Here is a 19,050-nt window from a genome sequence, read left to right as displayed (position 1 = left end):
TCGTGCAATTTGAGACCCTTTTCTTGGAAGGCAGCACAAGAGAGGCCAGCCCGAAACAAAAGCAGGTGGTGTCTCCCTTCTTTGGTTCTGTGCTGTCCAACATTTCTAGAAAAGAAATGAATGTGGGAAAAACCAGAGAATCTGTACAATTAGTCTGCAGCCCTACAACGAAGCCCCCAGGCCAAACAACATTTGGTAGTAAACAAAGGAGTCCAAAAGCCTATATGATTTATATCTGACCGCACTCCTAGGGAAGTTAAACGTTGTCTTTTTTGTGGGGCTGCCATTGCTGTTCAGAAGGTGGTTTCAAGCTCTCCATAATTCTCTCTATCTCTGGATGCTTATTTTGGGTGTATCATGAAGGGACTAGGGAGCCACAGAGAGAGGTCAGATTTTTTTTAAACTTCTTTCTAGCCCTTTCCTTCTTTTGCCAATCCCTGTTTTCCTCTAGGATTTGAGGAGATCTTTATGGAAGCATAAACAGGAAGGCTGCTCTGCTCAGACAACCTGGGATTTTTACACAAAATTCCTTTCCCCTATTGTAGTCCAATCTTGTGTTGTTATGGCAGGCAATAGTCAATTCTCTGATATGCCATGTAAACAGGAAAGGGAAACACTCATAATATATACTGCACTGTTTCTTGCGTGCAGCAAGCCATTTCTGTATCGTGTATTTTCATTATTATTATTATTATTATTATATTATTATAATAATTATTATTATTATGATGAATGTACAACCCACTCCTATTCACCTATCCTTTTTCTTTCTGAAGTTTCTCCTCAGATAGCTCGTTTTTCACATACGTACAAGTATCACATAGTAAAAGTGTTAACTTCTTTGGATGGGAGGATGGAGGGTCCAGTGCCTACCTGTTAAAGACTCCAATTCCTAACCTATTCACATGGAAGTAAGACACAAGTCTGTTGTTCATAGTTGCATTTTAGTAAAGACACGTTTGTTTCCTCCTAGTAAATCTATTTCAATTCCAGTGTCTGGTTTTGCTCTAACCAGACATTGCAATAATAATATAACAAGCACACTTTTAAGTATCCCAGCCCCTCCCCCCCCAATGATTACAGACTTTCCCAAAACAAAAGTGGGCCAGTCTATCCTTTGCTTTTTAATCTTTCCTATAATCTTCCCAATCTATCCATACAAAGGGAGAAGGGGGGGGGGCGTGGTAAGGGGAGGAGACAATCTGCTCCAGACCAGCCAATATACACCTCTCTAAGTAGTACGTTGTCAGGCGACAATAGTTGACTTCTTGACCACAAAGGTCAGATCCATGTTCTTTGAAGTCATGGAAAACTCCCCTTGAACTCTGTTGGCCTCACGATAACCAGTCCACCCTATCATGGAGGCGCATGTGTGTGGATAAACCATTGTATGAAAACGTCCCCTTTCACACCGCATGCAGCACACACACACACCCACCACACACCTTCTTTGCAGCAGCAGCTATCTACTCATAATGCATGAGTAACAACCTACCCAGATAGTATATTTATTTTGATACAACTGTTTAGGAAGTGGGCTGTAATACACAGAAAGCTTGCGCCAACGATAAATTTGTAAATCCTTAAGGTGCCAAACAGGCTTAGTTGCTTATAAAGATTTACTACGGGATTGCAAACAACCGTTTACTTCTCTTGTTTCCTCTTGTTTTGTGGCAGAGCTGGACAGTGTTCTTGAAATCTGTAATTTTCAGACTTTCCTATCTTTGAAACCATGTCCTGAATTCAAAATTGGATCGCATTGTCTGGAAATGTCCAAAGATGGGAACTTCTATAATTATTGGATTTGTACCTTGATTTGGATCTGTGGCTCCATATATTGGGACCTGCTGATCCATATCTTTGGATTCAGTGGGATTCCAAGCTTTTACACAAATTTTTGGTCTGTGAGCACACACCTAAAAGCTTATGTTTACTTGCCCAGCTTCCGCAGCCTTTGGTGACAACCAACAACTATAGGATATTTTGGGGGCGTGGGTCAATACTGGAAATGTAGCTTTCAGAAGAGACTGAAGGTCAGCTGTTGGGGAGTAAACCTCCCATGCAAAGCTAGGAGAGAGCATGTTTTTGCAAAAGGATGTAAAAATATTTTGACAGAGTGAGACAGTGTCTTTTATAAGAAACAGAAGGGGTATTACAATGGTCCCTGGGTTTCTCTGAAAAGCACAGGGATAGATGGAAAAGTGCAAATAGACCATTTGCATCTCTCTGATTTCTACCTGCTACCTGTGCTGGATATAAATAAGTCTCCACAATAGTGATCCCAAGGGAGATCCTGGCATTTGGCCCATAGGATCTTTTCAGAGTGATTTGGATGGAATAGGAGGAGAGAGCCTTTATTCTCCCCTCAACATACTTGACTATGGGTTTAGGACTGTCCACTGTCATAATCCCTTGACTCAGACACCTTCAAACCCTAACTATATGTAGGCAAGTACCATTGAAACCAAAGGATTTAAACTGCAGCCCTGTTCCACTGAACACATCATGGCTTACTTCAGAGTGAAGATGGGTAGGTTTTCCCTCATATACAGTTTGTCCAACCAAGGCTTTCATCTGTCCATCCATATCACACACCTCACAGACACCTATTACTATAAGATATATTACAGGTGCATTTTCACAGCCACTGACATATTGTGCTTGAACCTCTTCTCTTTTAAAACAAATTAAATACAAACAAAATGTAGGTCCTATGGGGCCTAGGATCCAATAGTAGGTCCTGTTATCTTAAAATAATTGAAATATCACGTTTACGTTCTTTAAAATTATTTAAAAGCAACCCGGATTTTGATAGGTGTAAAGGTTCCCCCCCCCTATTTCTCTCTCTCTCAATCTCTCCTTTACAAGAACCAAAAGAGGAAAGAGAGAGGATTTTAAAAACTGTGAAAGGATTTTAATTAAGAAAATTAAATGAAAGGGGGCACAAATGAGTTGTGTGAGGGGCGGGAGGGGGAAGGGGAAAGGGGTCGAGAAGGAAGCAAAGCAAACTATTCCGAACGATTAAATCGCCATTTTAACAGTGTAATGGGGTTTTGCATACTGAAAGAGGGGGGACGGCTCTTATAGCTCATCCATAATTCATAGGAGCTTGGGATCATTCCAGGTCAGCAGACAGAGAGTTAAAGAGCAGGCATCTTTGCAGGAGAAAGAGGACCTCGCCCCCTCCCAATCAAGATGCAATGGGTGACTCTTCCTCCAGGAGGACAGGAGTGTCCACAGTCACTTTCCCCAGTCTTTGACCTCTTCTCCCTTCCCCCCTTCCCTTTTGTAAGCTTCTCTCCACATTTCCACAATTCCTAACCCTCTTCGTCTGCTGTTATGGTGCTTTCAAAAGGGCATGTAGTAGTAGTTGTTCTTTTTAAAGAGATGTTGTTTGCGTGCAAGAACCTAGACCGACCCAGGCACGTGTTGGACCAGGATCTAACCTCCTTTTCCTTCCTCCCTGGAGCAGCCTTCTGGCAAACTGTTGTCACTCAACACCAGTGTCCCTCAGTTCCTTAGGAAGAAAAGAGGGGGAAGGTGTGGCGATAACCTAAATATGGCAACACTTTGTGCAGGGAAAAGAAAGATTGATAATATTCCTTTTTTAGAAAATTAAAATTCATACAATGAATATTATACAATACATAAATCTATCTATCTACTATCTATCTATCTTCTATCTATCTATCTATCTTTATATTTCCTACTTTCTATTAAACTTATCTCAATATCTTTTATATTTCATCTCAGAGCTCCCCTTCCCAGGAGCCATTTACACCCTTATTTCCATCCAAATCTCCAGTTCCTCTCATGGAGGTAATCTTCCATTTCTTTTCTCAGACCTTCCTCAATAAATTCTTTCCAAATTCCATCAAAGTCACTTCTTTCCCATTTTTAACCCCCCCTTTTTACTTTCAGTCTGTATGTCAATTTCAATTAATTGCTAATTTCCATACCTCTATATTGCTAAGGAGGATTAATAATATTCCTAATTAGATTAGGAGGTAGAGAATTCCCTCTTTCTGTGGTGTTGTCTTATTTTTTTATTATTTATGTATTTATATCCTGCCTTCCTCCTGGTATAAGGAGGATATCTATGTAGATTTTTTTTTGGGGGGGGGAGGGAATAAAACAGGGGATAAAAAGCTTTACCCCGTATTTTCCTTATTTGATTTTGTTTTTCCTGCTTTCATCCACTCCGACTTAAGGTGACATTATTAAGTGCTTTCCTTGCAAGGTTATTTGGAGGGGGTTTACCATTGCTTTCCTCTAAGGCTGAGAGAGTGTGAGGCTCCCAAAGTCACCTAAGAGGTTTTTATGGCTGAGTAGAGATTTGAATCCTGATCCTCTCACTCATAGTCCAGCTCTCAAACCAATGTGGCTGACTCTGTTTTCTTATCAGTGTTTTTTAAATAGGCGTTTTTAAAATCTGTGGTTCATCTACCCAAGCAAATAGGGTTTTGGCTGTCCGCAAGCCCTTTCCAATTGTGATTTTCCTTTACTCTCTTGCTCCCCTTTCCTCTTGGATCGTGACAAATTGTAAGCCTTGATAAACTTGGTAAATCTTGATGTACAGGGATTTACATCATATAGGGAGAAAGGCTCTATATAAATGTGATGGAAAAGGAAGGAAGGACACTGGCTTTCTTGCTCAGTTTTGTTTGTGTTCCTTCAAGTGTCTGTCCACTTATGGTGAACCCCATGAATTCCTAGGTTTTCTTAGGCACGGAATACTCAGAGTGAAGTCAAAGGCTTTCATGGCCGGCATCCCTATATTCCTCTCTTCTAGAACTGCCAACCCATAAGCCAAAAACCCCACAAAAATCTCAGAAGCGAGTTTACCCGTTCCTTTCTCTGATATTAGCCTATAGCACTTGGTATTCTTTGTGGTCTCCCATCCAAGTACTAAGCAGGACTGATGCTGCTTAGCTTCCAAGAACGAAAGATCTCCTGCCTTTAGGCTCTTTAGGACCCGTGAAAACGCTAATATTTGAAGACAGAATTTTGTCCCACAGGAAACCAAGGCTTCCCAACCAAATAGCTTCAGATAACCTCTTGTCCAACTGTGAAATTATACTCCAAACTTCCCTGTCCCTCCTTCCACTTTTCTTGAGATTGCTTGAATACTGGTTTTTTTAAAAGCATTTTGAAAATTAAGCCTACAGGTTGCTTCTCCGTTTTATTTTTTGCAGTCCAAGGCACATGCTAAAATGACACTGATTTCAGGAGAAAAGGCTGCACTTCGAAAAGGCAGCTTCCCCCCACGATGGGATTCAGTCTGGTTCCTAAATTCGATGGGGATTTCTCCAGAGCAAGTGCTCATGGAGTGTAACCACCTCGAATCTGTCTATGGGGGTGGGTGGGTTTTCTTTGCACAGATTATCTTTTCCTGGTGGCTTGGGCTTGGGCAACAAGCCTAATCTTCTGAAATGTATTAAAAACAGGTCGAGTAAAGGTTTTGTTGTGGTTTTGCACGCGAAGCACATAAACTCCCGGGAAATGAAAATTTACAGCATAGAATAAGGAGGGGGTGGGGAAAAATGCGTAAAACCGGTAAATCTCAAGGCTTGTAACAACTCAGTTAGCCAGTAGAGCTCGCTTCAGACCAATTCACCGCCGCTCTCCACTCGTACTTTCCCCCTGCCAGGTCTCTGCCAAAGTCCCCCTGACCTCCGCTAAAGCCTCGCCCTGAAAAAGAGGACCCTATCCTCCCCGTGGGTTTTTCAACAACAAAAGATCTCCCTTTTCCTGCAAGGATGCGCCTTCCTAATAGATAGGAATGCAGCTAGGAGGAAAGGCTAGCCAGCGCTTGGAATGGCTAACCTTCTTGCTCCTTGCATTCCGATGGACAGAAGGAGGGAGAAATCATTCTCAGGGTTTGGATGCCTGAGATAAAAAGCATCTCCTGTCCCTAATGCGGAGACGCCGGAAAGGGGAAGGCAAAATGCAGATTCGGGATGGGTTCTAAGTCTGGGGTGCAATGTAGGGAGGAAGAAAGAGAAGGAGAGGGATCTGGAGAGCTTTTTTTTCCTGAAGCCTGGGGAGGTGGATATGGTCTTCGTGGATTGGCTAGCACGCCCATTATAGCTCCAGGGGTCAAAAAGGCGAGGGTCAAAAGTTTAGGCGGTGCGAGCCTTGTGTTTGAGGCTGATAGACTGGGTGTCAGTGCTAAAGAGGAGGAGGAGGAGGAGGAGGAGGAGGGGAGGAGGAGGAGGGAGGGGTGGCGGTGGCTGGGGGGGGGAAGCGGAGGAAGGGGGGAGTGGGAGCGAAGGAAGAGACCTCCCTTGTTTACTGATAAGAGATACGGTCGTGAGGTAAGATTAGGAAGTGTGGAAGCGATCACAGCTTTGCCACGGACTGCCTTTAAATGGCGGTGCTGGGGGGGGGATAGTGTGTGTCTGTGTGCCTCCAAGTCTCTTCTCGACTTGTGTTGACCCCCTGAATTTCATAGGGTTTTCTTTATCAAGCAATACTCTCAGAGGTGGTTTGCCCGGATCCTTTCTCTGAAAGGTCCCCAACACACACTGCAGAAATAATCCAGTTTGAGACCTCTTTAACTGCCCTGGCTCAATGCTAGGAATTCTAGGCACTGTCGTTTTGGGAGACATGTAGCTTTCTCTGTCAGAGAGCTCTGGTGCCACAAGAAACTACAATCCCCAGGAATCCTTAGCACTGAGCCATGGCAGTTGAAGCGGTCTCGAAGTGGATTTTGTCGGCAGTGTGTTTTGGACCTATATTCCAGAGAAAGGATCCGGGCAAACCACCTCTGAGTATTGCTTGCCAAAGAAAACTATGAAATTCAAAGGGCCAACACAAGAAAGGATTCTTTGGCGGTCTCCCATCCAAGTGCTAACCAGGGCCGACACTGCTTAGCTTCCAAGATCAGGTTTCTAAATGCAGCCTGAGGTGGCAGTAAATGAGGTGGTCCTATTCTAAGATGATAGTGCTGTTGTGAATGTCACTGGCCTCCTCTACCTCTCCTCCACCTGCTTTCTTCAGCTCCCTCTTTTTGGAAGCAGAGTTTCCGAACACCTTCGAAAGGTCCAGTTCTCCATTGAAACGAATGGGAGCAGCCCAAGATCCCGATAGTGGGTCTCTCTCATTCATTGCAATGGCGAGTGGACATTAATATTTACTGTGGGATTGTAACCTCGGGACTGTAATTAGTTAATCAAGACCGTTCCACACAGGTTTATGGTTCCGAAAGGTTTTTTTTACAATTGGTCTGGCTGTCATCCATTAAACAGTTTTGATATAGGGAAACTATAAGGGGCCATGTGTTGCTGTTATTATGTCGTGTAATAAAGTATGGTTACACAGTGAATATTTATCTCATAATATTATAATAGCAATAATCATTGTAATCTTCCCACACACTCCCATGGGGAAGATTATTTCAGCTAAGTTAAAGGTCTGCCCTAGGATTGGAAACATACTCTTTGGATATCAAGTAACTTTAAAACGCATATTCGAATATTATAGTGAAGATCAATAATAATAATAATAATAATAATAATAATAATAATAATAATAGCAGCAAATAAAATTTTATAAAGGAGATAACTATATTGTTATAGGCAAAACTTTTAGGAGCCTCTTCTCAAATGGAGAAGGGATTTACCTTCCAATCTTATATATAAACCTACTTGAGAGTAAGTCCCCATTGAACTCAATGGAATTTGCTTTTCAATGGCCAGATATCGGACCATACAGTTAAACCTTCGAGGTTCGTTTTAAAAAATTCTGTTGAAATTAAATTAAATTAAATTACGTTGCCCTTTTTTCAGCGCTTTCAATTCATTTAAGCAGTATGTAGATGGGAAATATTAGTCAGATTTTGCCCTTAAACTGAATATTATACTATAAAGGGGGAAACCCAGAGGAAGTTCTCCTATGTAACTTCCTGCCGGACCCTTCCCTAAAGCGCAGATCAACTTTTATAGCTTCACAGATAAAACAGAAATGATTTTTGCATTTCACAAAAGGCATGATTGTGATACCGTTTTTTCTAAAAATCACAAAACAATACAATCTAGACTGTATTAATCAAAACACTGTATTATTAATCAGTTTTTCCGATGGTCCACAGCCTGATTCTTGATTGTGAAGAATTTTTGAATTATTTGGTGTCATGAATTTATTTACGCAACTTGTATCCTACAAACAAGCTTTCTCTCTCTCTCCTCATAGAAAGACTGTTCAGAAAATAGGATCAATAAATATTATACGTTTGCTTTTTCTTTTGATAAAGAGATGCACCTTAAAAAAAAATGCAGTTCCGAGATATCTCATAGTCCAGACTCAAAAATGGGGAAGGATTGTCCACTTCTTTAAGGGATTACAGAATATCGATATTTGAGTGTAATCGACTAATTAATAAATTACTTAGTTAGATAGCAGAGAATCTAATATTCGATTGGTTGACATATTTTAAACCATTGTGAGCGAGAAGGAGTGGATTCCATCATCCCCATCCCCTTTTTTAAATGGCTAGGTAACTCATCACTCTTTGACAAACAGCCCTTTGGATTTATGCCTGCGTGGGTTGGGGAAGAATATCTCCTCATTAGAAATATTGCTACTTAATACACTCGCAAAAATGAGGAATAAAGTAGGCGAGATTAACGTCGGAGGTCATAAAATACACTTTCATTTCGAATGAAAGAATGGTCTCGCCATTCCGAAGACAGGCTAATAGAACAGCCAGGAGGGAAATTGTATACGCATTCACCTTTTTAATTACCTTTTTTTAAAAGCAAAGGTATACAAAATCACCCTAGGTTCCTTACAACCCACCCGCCTTCAATGCTAACCGATGGGGTTTAACCGATTTAATGCCTCTTAAACTGGAATCCCACTTTCTATCCCCCATATGCAATATGAGTAGGGAGAACCTAAACTAAGACAGAATAAGATGAACCAGAATAAGATAAACCAGGCTGGGTAGAGGCCAATTTATTGACCTCAAGTTCCTAAAGTCATTTACTTGGAAGCAAATTTAATTGCGAAGGGCATCCGCTTACAAAGAAGCTTGCTCAGGAATCGGGATGCCAAGCCGCATTAAAGACCAATAAAAGCTCCAGCCCTAAGGCATGTATAGACCTAAATTCTGTTGTTCGTTTTGAGTAGAGTAGACCCATTCAGTCAAAAGGATTTGCCTAAATGTTGACTCACCCAGCCAAGAACTGGTTGGATAAATCTAATCAACTGGATACCGGCCATAATCTCGATTTAGGGCGATGATGACGCCTTCTTAGGTCACTCGTTTTGATAAATTCTTGACTGAATCCAAACCACGGTGGTTAGGATTGTATACAGATGTGTGTAACTGGGAACTGGGTTGGTCTTAAATCAAACTGCGAGAGGAGTATGCAAAGGCTAATAACCAGATCCTAATCCGACCCGGTAGCTCTTTAACATCCACTTCCATAACGGATGTGCTTAGAGTTTAAAAATAGTTGGAAATTTCCCCGAAATGTGCCTCCAATATTCCCACTGGGTTGCTGAAAGGCAAGGAAATGTTTTAACGTGCCCCACAGGCGCACCTGGGTATTAAGGTGTGCAGGAAGCGATAAAGGCTCCTTTTTAGCGCCTTGCGTGGTATTTATAAAATATCGCTCTAAACTGGCTACCGTTTAGGAATAACTTAAGCAATCCATCCCAGGTGCTTTTAATTACTCCGCTTATCCCTGAAGCGCTGTCCTCATCACTCCAGGTTTGTGTAATAATAATAATAATAATAATAATAATAGAGGGTAGAGAAGAGTGGATAACCATTTCGTTTCAAGGCTGCTATTTTCCAGGTACAAATTTTATGGCTAGGAGGAAGCCGCTAACCTAGCTACTAACCCAGCCTGTCTCCTCCAAACCCTTCAATCTACCTTTTTATTTGCTCTCAAAGTCCAGCCTTAAGAGGAAGAAGAAAGTAGGGAAGAAAGGGTAAGGAACCACTAGGTCCCAGGCTACTGGACGGATCTTGAAGTCCAGTGCGAAGCCAAAGGATTCGTTATTTCTGCAGGGTAATGAGGGGCCGGTAAGTATCATTTCATGCCAATTGGTCTTCCTTTAGCGACCTGCCATGCTTTACCTGTCTCACGTGTTACAGTGTCATGGTGGGGACGTTTATGTATGCGTTGTAGTAGGAAGGAGCAATATAAAGACAGTCAAACAATAGTCGTCGCAGGCCTTGAAAGCTCAAATTGTCACCATCCCTCCCTCCCTCCAACCAAAGCAATCTGTCCCTCCAACACATTTCCTTCTAATTAAATCATTGGACGGGGGTGGGAGGAATGTGAGTTAAAGTTAGCTAAGGTTCGTCTGAAACCTCTATATCGCACTCTTTCCTCAAGAAGAAAAATGCCGGAAAATTTAAACCAATGCCCTTCCTTCTTTCCTTCTTCTTTATTTCCTCCCTCCTTTCCTCCTTCCCTCCCTTTCTTTCCCCTTTTCATCCTTCTTTCTGATAAACCACATTACTTTTTTATTTATAGCAGGAAGAAGCCTCTTTCCTCTACTTTTTATTTCTTACTACAGTAGTTCCTGTTTCCCTCGGTCTAGATCTGTGATATAAGTGTAATTTTTAAAAAATTGCCACCCAAGTGACATAGTAGCTTTGTGTGTGTGAGAAAGAGAAAGAAAGAAAGAAAGAAAGAAAGAAAGAAAGAAAGAGGGAGGGAGGGAGATGTGTGCAAGGTACACACACATTGACATACATGCACTCATTTTTTATGTAGGGTAGGAAGCAAGCACAAACAGAAACACAGATATACACATTCGAGGACTTCTGACTCTTTGTAGGGGTAAAGCTGTGTACTTCTTTGTAGGGGTAAACCTCTTTTTAGCCTAAATACATCGGAGATAGAGGGAGATTTAGGAGGGAATGGACAAAAAGTCGCTGGCACTATGGAAGCAAAAGCCTACATTTCAATCCCTGGCCGTGGCATCTCTCCCCCCCCCCCCCCCACACTCCCGCCCCCACCCCTGTCCAAAGTAATGACCTGGGTAAAATTCAATATGACCGAGCGAACTATGCAAGCGTATTATAGCAAATGCAAGGGGGAGAGGCCCGGAGTGGGGTGAAACTCAGGTCAGCGCGTCTAACAAATATTAAAATGTTGGAGGCGCTGGGGACACGCCTAGCTGTTTAACAAAGACTGACAAAGTATGGAGATTAATACGAAAACTTGCGAGGATCCGAACCGAAAAGGCTCACTTAGGCCTACGACTCCCAACAAGCCGGTAGCCAGCCCTAGACTTTAAAGAGACTACGCTTGGGGTAAAAAAAGAAAGAAAGAAAGAAAGAGAGAGAGAGAGAGAGAAAGGAAGGAAGGAAGAAAATAAAAAAGAAAAGAAAGCGAGAGAGGGAAAAGAAAGATTTCCTATCGGGGAAAACAAACCAAGACTTGGACATGGAGGAAGGGAAGAGACGACGGAAGAGTCCAGCTTTCTGGTTGGTATTGCGGGTTGTCGGTTGTGTCTGGATGGACTGAGAAAGGCAGTTGTTGTGTTGTCTTGGAAAAGTCAATGGCTTTTCACGGAGGGCTCAATTTGGGGTGAGGGATGGGGACGTGTCTCTACCTTGGGATCCGGGAAAATGAAGCAGGGAAGAGGAGGAGGAATTGTGGAGAAGGGGTGGAAGGAGAAGGCCCCCCCCCCCCCCCGCTCCTGGTTCTTTGGTCTCAACGTAGAGAAAGGGGAGTTAAAGACTCGGGAGTAAACTTATTGTACTCCTTTAGAGCTCATGGCTAGATCGAGGAGCCGCAGAATGGCAGGTTCAAATGGCAGGTTCCCATGGCCGCAAGGGCAGTGCTTGTACAAGTAAAGCCCTGAAATAAGACAAGGGGGCTGGGGAAGAAAGGGGGGCGAAAGCCCCATGCCTGGGGAAATTCTCCTCCCCAAGACCCTGCTAAAAATGAAGCGAATCGGGCGCATTGATAGAACTCCATAGAGAGTTGGAAAAGAACCTGACAGTTTGGTTATCTTACAGTCTTTCAACACAGTACTAATGAGTTCCTGGCAGGTGCTTCGCCCTGGTGTGCGTTTGAGCTTGTTTCTGTCTCTTTCTCTTTGTATGTGTGTGTGTGTGTGTGTGGTGGGGACTTCTCTGGAAAGCCCCACCTTTCCACTTCTACCTTGAGCACAAAAGGTGTGGATGCTTTTGGGGGGGGGGCAACTATTGCCCCACCGCCTTCTTCTTATCTAGCTTATAACTTTTATGGCGATCTGCTCTTAAGGCACAGGATCCTGTGGTTCCCTTCTGCTATGACACTCTATGGTTGGAGGGCTTCATTAACTTCTCTCTTTGATATGCAGAGAGGGAGGGGGAGAAAGAGAATTTGTCTTTCCAAACTTCCGCAAAAAAGTTGAGACGGTTTTATGAGAGCAACCGAAAGTGTTGAAAAAAAGAAAGGCGATGGTTTGGAAGAGGGAGGGGGCAGAGGAGGAGGAGGAGGAGGAGGAAGGGTCTATGGGCGAAAGGGATGGGGAGGGGGCTTCCCTTCCCTTTCAATTTCAGGGCCGCAAGTGTGTGAGAGTGTGTGCATTTTTAGTTATTTTTTGAGACAGCAAAACAAGAATCGGGAATTTCTCCTAGACGCTAGGGGTGCTGGTGATACCGGGATGAACCCCGAGATCGTCTGTTTGTGCAAGGGATGTTTACAAACTATGAAGAGTATTTTAAAGGAACAAGGGAAGGAATGGGCCCAAATATTCGGTTCCAGCCATGAGACTTGGCCAGGACCGATAGAGTATAAAAGGGCTCCAGTCCAAGAAGAACAGGAGAGGAGGGTGTCTCAAAGGTGTAGCTGGTAGACTTTCCTACTCAGGGAGTGATCTCTTGGAAGGAAACATCTTTTTCCTTTTCCCCCTTTGAGTACTAAAGTTCGCCTGAAATTCCGTAAAGGCGAAGGTCGCCTGGCCTAAACACATTTCCTCGGAAGCAAGCCCCAGGGCAGTAAATTCTTAGGAGTTTGGGTAAGGCTTGAACCAAATGTGTTTCTATTCTCAGTAGGAAATGTATGTAAGGATACGAACTCCTTTTAGCATCTACTTCACAATGTCTAGGACAGAGACGTTCTGGATAGTGGTATAAGTTATATTATCAAGAACTGTAAAGGTTCAGTACAACTAAAGAAATGTTTGGGACCTGGGTTAACCCCTTTACTTGAAAGTAATCCCCACTGAAACCAGCAGTTGTTACTTCCAGGTAAATCCATATAGATGTGGAGTGACAATCTGGTCGGTGTGATCCCTCGCTCTTTGGATTCTGATAATACTTAATTCCAGATGTGAAGTGGAAATACACAACCCTCAAGGTCGTCTATCCAACTATCGTCTGTCTGTCGGTAGAGAAATGAGTTACAAGGGCACCCAGTATTGCAACTTTCAAGCCATAAATTGGTTCAGGATGAGGGATGGCGGAAGGAGGAAAACCAAAACGTTTAAGTGCCTTATTTGCTTCTTTAGAGAATAGATTTTAAGACAAACAAACAAACAAACAAACAAAAAACCCCTATGTAAGGTGACTATTACTGTGCCCACGTCTCTTGTTTGGGATGCAGGTGCATTTCCAATAATCCCTTCCTTTCTTAACTGAGGCTGCTTACCTGGGAACAAGCCTCAGTGAATTCAGGGCAGGTTACTTCTGAGTAATTTGAATAATCGGAAACAATTTCGTTCAGGAGGGGATAGTTGCTCAGCCCCAGTTGCTAAGGGAAACTAACCATCTCTTTTACCTGATGAAGAACCCTATCATTGAAATGTTTCCTTAGGACTACCTGGCTCCTAAACATGTTTATAGTGAACTTAGCCCCACTGAGTTTCGGTGACAGTTATTTCCAGGTCAATATGCATATGTTTGCACCCTAAAACAGTGCTGGCCCTTGTAGCTTTAAAATCCTAAAGCTAGGACATCTTATTTATGCAAACAGCACACATGAACAGATGTCGGGAGGAAACCGCTCTGTTCTCCCTTTTCTAAGGCTCATGGTTTCCACAATATGCATATTTTATTGCTTTATATCTCCTCTTTTTGAGGGAAAGGAAAGGAAATAAAATCCCTTTGATCCTTTCCTCTTCTTCCCCTCCCCTGGTGTGAAAACGAATTGCCCTAGGAAACACGCCTTCCTCTCTACCTTTCTAGTTGGTTTTTAGATCTCCCACTCTTCACTCACCCGTCTGTCTTACCTATCTTAAGACAAGAAAATTAGCCAAAGATTCCTAAAAGCCTCTCAGTAGCATGGAGTTATTTCTTAATGCAACGAAAACAAGGGCTATTTTCGTTAAAAAAAAAGCAATTTTCGTTCTAATTAAAGAATAAATCTTGCTGAACTGGATTGGGAGTGAATTTCTTACCGCTTAATGTTCTTGTTGGTCCACTAGCCTATCTAACTACCTAATTACCTACTTCACTTTGGTTTCCTCGCCCACTAAATTTCTAGACTCTATTATTGCAGCAGTATTTATTTTGAGGATTGGAGGGACGATGGAGCAATGGATTTTGCCACGGATTCAGGTTAACACTCCCTGGATTTTTGGCTCAGGTGTTGAAAACAAATCTTTCCAGGGCATACTTTCTCTTGGAAATTGGTTGGGTTCCTCCCTACCATCGGTACCGCCTTGCCAACCAATTTTTTCTTTCCTGGCAATAACCCAGGCAGAAGACGTTTTAGCCCCAGCAGAATGTCTCTCTGTCTTCTGTATGTACCCTGTAGATCCGAATTTGTGTAAAAGAAACTGCGTCACAAATTCGCGTCTAGGGGAATATGTAGTTGACACAAACGCTACGGATTGCAGCATAAAAAGAAGAAGAAAAAGAAGAAGGTGAAGAGGGGAAAGGGAGGGTGGAAAAGGAGAAATGTAATAGTCTGGGAATGTGTCTAAAAAGATTGTCATTTTTGTTGTGCGTTGTGGTTGCTGTAGCTCTGGAGATTGTTGGTGATGATGCTGATGGTATGTGTCAATGGCTTGCCGTTCTGGCAAAAAACACACATCTCTCGCGTGTTTTCTGACTTGACAACACCCGACTTGGACGTTATATATTTTTTGACAATCTTTCATAACACAGAAAATTTTAAGAGAGGGGAAAGAACATCCTGTCTTCTTATATTTGCAAAAGCTATTGTAAAATCGTATGTTTCTGTAAAGTGAGGCTAGAGAAGAATATTTGTTCACTAGGTGCCCCTCAGATCACAGAAGAAATGGGTCTCTGCCCCGAAGGGTTGCAAAGCGGCTTTGTATAGTGCCTCCCACAGATAACAATTAGCAGGAAGATAGATGGTGGATGGAGAACAAGAGAGAAAATATATCTGCTTCCTATCTCCAAGACTTTACAACATTTCCAATAAATATTTTTTTAATTACTCTGGTAGTTCCAACCGACCTCTCAGAGTTTTTGCATGTATATATATTTATTACTCCGGGATGGGGGCAGAAGCTGTCTTTCTAAGGGATGGGTAATCCGAATTAGTTAATGACATTTCTATCGATCTCAAACGAGCTCTATCTATCTTTGCCACTGGCTCCACTCCATCACCAAAACTTAAACAGGAACCAGAGGATCAATGCAAAATAAAGCTAAGAGAAAGCGCCTTCGCCCTCCCAGTCACCACCGATTTCTTGAGCTGAAATGAATTGTTTTATATATATATATATATATATATATATATATATATATATATATCCCTTTTCTTCTTTTTTGTTCTTACTTTGAACCGGACCTTGCAGGGGCAGGGGTTGTATATGTTAGGACTGACACTTTTTAACAGTAGACATGTTGTGGTTTCTTGATCGTGGAGAGATTTGTTTAAGATATGAAATTATGTAAATCCTGACAGAGTGACCAAAGAAAAGGCTGGGACAAATGAAGAGCCTTGACGGTCAGGCAGAGTCCCACCTAAGACCTGAATGCATCTAAGTGCTAAATAAATCCAAATTCCCTTGAATGCAACATCTACCCAAGTTGGCTGCAAGGAGGCAACGGAAGGGGCTCCCCCTCCTCCTCCATTGCCCTCCTTGATTATTTCCTTATCCGGGAATCCCAGGCAACCTCTCCATTGGTCCTTGGCATCACGTGGAGCTCTAACTTTGTTCAGTTGACGGCGAAAGTAGGAGGGCTCTCCGAAACAGGAAAAACGAGGGAGAAGGGGAGGGGAAGGAAGGGAGAAAGGGGGGGTGGGGGAGAAAGGGGAGGGGGGCTCGAGAGAAATAGGAATAAATTTTAGTATATTTTTGGGGGGTGTGCGTGCGGTGTGAGTGAGCGAGAGGGTGCGCGCGCGCCCTTTGCAATTTCCAAAAAGGAAAAAAAAAGATTATATTAATGGCCATGAGTTCCTTCTTGATCAACTCCAACTATGTGGACCCCAAATTCCCACCATGCGAAGAATATTCCCAGCACGATTACCTTCCCAGTCATTCTCCGGAATATTTCAGCGGCCAGAGGCGAGAGGAGAACTCTTTCCGACACGAGGCGTTGTACCCAGCGCGGTCCGCCTGTAACCAACCATCCTACCCTCCTTGCCAGGGCTCTGGGCACCAACCCGCCGTCCTATCTCCCCGCCGGAGCCAGCATGTCCTTGCTCCAGCTGGACTTCCGAACCATCTGTCCGAACCAAACCACACTTGCGAATCCATCACGCCAAGCCCACCGCCTTCCTGTAGCCAAAACTCTCTCAACCAAAGCCCGGCCGCTTGCAAAGAGCCGGTAGTTTATCCCTGGATGAAGAAGGTTCACGTTAGCACGGGTAAGTGAACCTTAAAAGTGCCGTTCGCTTTATACTAGTCTGCACCTCAAAGTCTTGTTGGGAAGATGAAGAAGAAGGGGGTGGGGGGGTGGGGAAGAGAGAAAAAGAAAGCTTATTGCCCCTGTTGTAAAAAGAACCATTCCCCTTGGAGATTTATGGTCTCCCTGTTTGCAGAGCGCTATAATTACATCCTCCATAAATTTTTATGGCTCTTCTTGGCCAACTGCCTTTGAAGTCCCTGTTAACATCCTCCTCCAGTTTCTTTCTTCCTTTCTTTTCCCCCTTCCTTCCTTGTTTTCTTACTTTCTTTAGAGAATGTTCCCCAGGAAAAGTTTGGAGGAGGGATGGGGGAGCTTTCCTTTTTGTTAATCCCATTGAACTGGTCAGCTGAAGCCAAATTCTTAAAATGTCTCTATTCCAGGGATTTGTGTGCTTTTTTGTTTGAACCCTCTCTTTAGACCAGTTTACTTAAAAGGGGATCTGGTGAGATGAGTTCCAAGCAAAGCGTGTCTAGGATCGAGGGGAGTTGGTTTACATGCAGGGTAAAACTTTTATAGAAGTTCGGGGGTGTACAGAAAACTCTTCAGATACACGTGGTCCGATCTCTGTTCACCCGCTATTGCTATTCAAGAGGCTATTAAGTTGCAATATTTGAATTTATAGCTCTTTAGCAACCACGATTTGGACTGGTTTTTGGACTGGTTTCAGTTCAAAGACTTGGGTTTAGCAGGGTTGTCTATCCGTTGGTGCAGACCGGTTTGACGCCCAATGTTTTGGGGGGTTCCTAGGGACTGTGCTTTGGGCCCGTTTTGCCTACATCCTTCTTGCACTTACCCACAAGCTAGTAATTCATGCTTGGATGTTTTAAAAACTGGAGAGCAAGGTTTATGACGTTGGTTGGACTCCAGAGCTTAATGCGTTCCTCGATGTCTGTGTCCTTCTTTCCCAACCTAGAGATCCCCAAACCATGTCACCTTTGAAGTACTCTCAAATAAACCCACGGAATTAACTCTAGGTGGACTTTTAAGCACAGCTCCTGGAGACTTTGGGGCCAAGGACATGGTTCTGGCTTTATTTATTTTTGTTATTACCGGGAGGCCAGGCTCAGATGTGTGTGAACCAGAAGGGAGGTTAGATTCTGCGGGTTGCTTCTGGAAACTCTGGCAAAACTGAACAGTAAGTGAAGGAGAGCAGAATAAAGGCATATTACCAACCCCACAGCAGCTAGAAATGAAGTGGCCCTTGGGATGGATCCATCCCCAAGAAGGGAGGCGTTGGGACAACCCAATCTTACACGTGTCTACTCCCAAGGAAGCTACACCAAACGCAACAGGGTAGATCAATAGAGATTGGATGCTTCGGCAGAAGTTCTGCACCGATTTACACTGGGGAAAGTCCGCTTAATCTCAGCGGATGTTTGAGTCTTAGAGGGAGGGGGAGGATGGCGGTTTGGGGTTTGTTATGCTTTGTAACTGGGCTGTCACGTTTTCCTTCCGTTTTGTCAAGTATGGAGGTCCTTGTTTTCCTTTGCTGCCTTGCCTTGTTGTTGTTGTTGTTGTTGTTGTTGTTGTTGTTTCCTGGGCCCGAAGAGTAACGTTGCCCACTCTCCTCTCCCTCCCCTTCTTCTGTCTTGCTCTCTTTCCCCTCCTCTCCTTCTCCTTCCTTTTGTTCTTCCTTCCCTCAGTCAACCCCAACTACACGGGAGGGGAACCGAAGCGCTCCCGGACCGCCTACACCAGGCAGCAAGTCCTGGAGCTGGAGAAGGAGTTCCACTACAACCGTTACCTCACCCGGCGGCGGAGGGTGGAGATCGCCCACTCCCTTTGCCTCTCCGAGCGCCAGATCAAGATTTGGTTCCAAAACCGGAGGATGAAGTGGAAAAAAGACCACAAGTTGCCCAATACTAAGATCCGGTCCAGTTCTGCCCCCAGCCTCCCGGTGCAAGGCGGGGGAGGAGGAGGAGGAGGAGGAGGAGCAGGCCCCCAGGACCGAACCAATGGACCCACCCCCACCCCCACCACCAACCTATAACCCTCTATTGAACGTGGTCTTTGTGTGTGTGTGTGTGTGTGTGTGTGTGTGTGTGTGTGTGTCTGTGTGGATGTGTGTGCTAAGGACTGGTTATGAAAGGGAGGGAGGGAGTTGCTGAGGCTTCTCTTTTCCCTTGAGGAAGAAACAGGGGGGCTCTGGGGGAGGGGGAGAGTGGGGAGGTGGGAGCACTATTTATATGATGGGAGAGGAAACAAAGGAGGATTGGGGAGGGGGGTTATTCCTTTGGCCGGAAAGCAGGATTGTCTTGGGGGGGGGG

The 19,050-nt window shown here is 43.7% G+C and overlaps 1 protein-coding gene and 1 long non-coding RNA gene across 2 annotated transcripts in view; one reads left to right on the top strand and one right to left on the bottom strand.

Moving 5' to 3' along the window:
• The window catches only part of LOC121935310, a 44,466-nt gene extending 27,951 nt beyond the window's left edge, over window positions 1–16,515 (bottom strand). Inside the window, exon 1 of the long non-coding RNA XR_006104779.1 lies at window positions 16,403–16,515. This is a non-coding gene — a long non-coding RNA (uncharacterized LOC121935310). The remainder of the gene's footprint in view (window positions 1–16,402) is intronic.
• Window positions 16,220–18,920, top strand: HOXB4 (homeobox B4). The gene is made up of 2 exons (XM_042476702.1): window positions 16,220–16,742; window positions 18,427–18,920. The coding sequence occupies exons 1-2, from the start codon at window positions 16,319–16,321 to the stop codon at window positions 18,771–18,773; spliced, it is 771 nt and encodes a 256-aa protein (XP_042332636.1). The 5' UTR covers window positions 16,220–16,318; the 3' UTR covers window positions 18,774–18,920.
• The last annotated feature ends 130 nt before the right edge of the window (window positions 18,921–19,050 follow it).

This window comes from Sceloporus undulatus, chromosome 6, assembly GCF_019175285.1.
Source record: "Sceloporus undulatus isolate JIND9_A2432 ecotype Alabama chromosome 6, SceUnd_v1.1, whole genome shotgun sequence".
Taxonomy (NCBI): Eukaryota; Metazoa; Chordata; class Lepidosauria; order Squamata; family Phrynosomatidae; genus Sceloporus; species Sceloporus undulatus.
This window is presented reverse-complemented; position numbering and strand designations above follow the sequence as displayed.

Excerpts from the sequence above, each read along its gene's own strand:
- HOXB4 (XM_042476702.1), top strand. The coding sequence starts at position 16,319 with ATGGCCATGAGTTCCTTCTTGATCAACTCCAACTATGTGGACCCCAAA. Across the intron at positions 16,743-18,426 it reads GAAGGTTCACGTTAGCACGG|TCAACCCCAACTACACGGGA; the intron begins GTAAGTGAACCT and ends TCCTTCCCTCAG.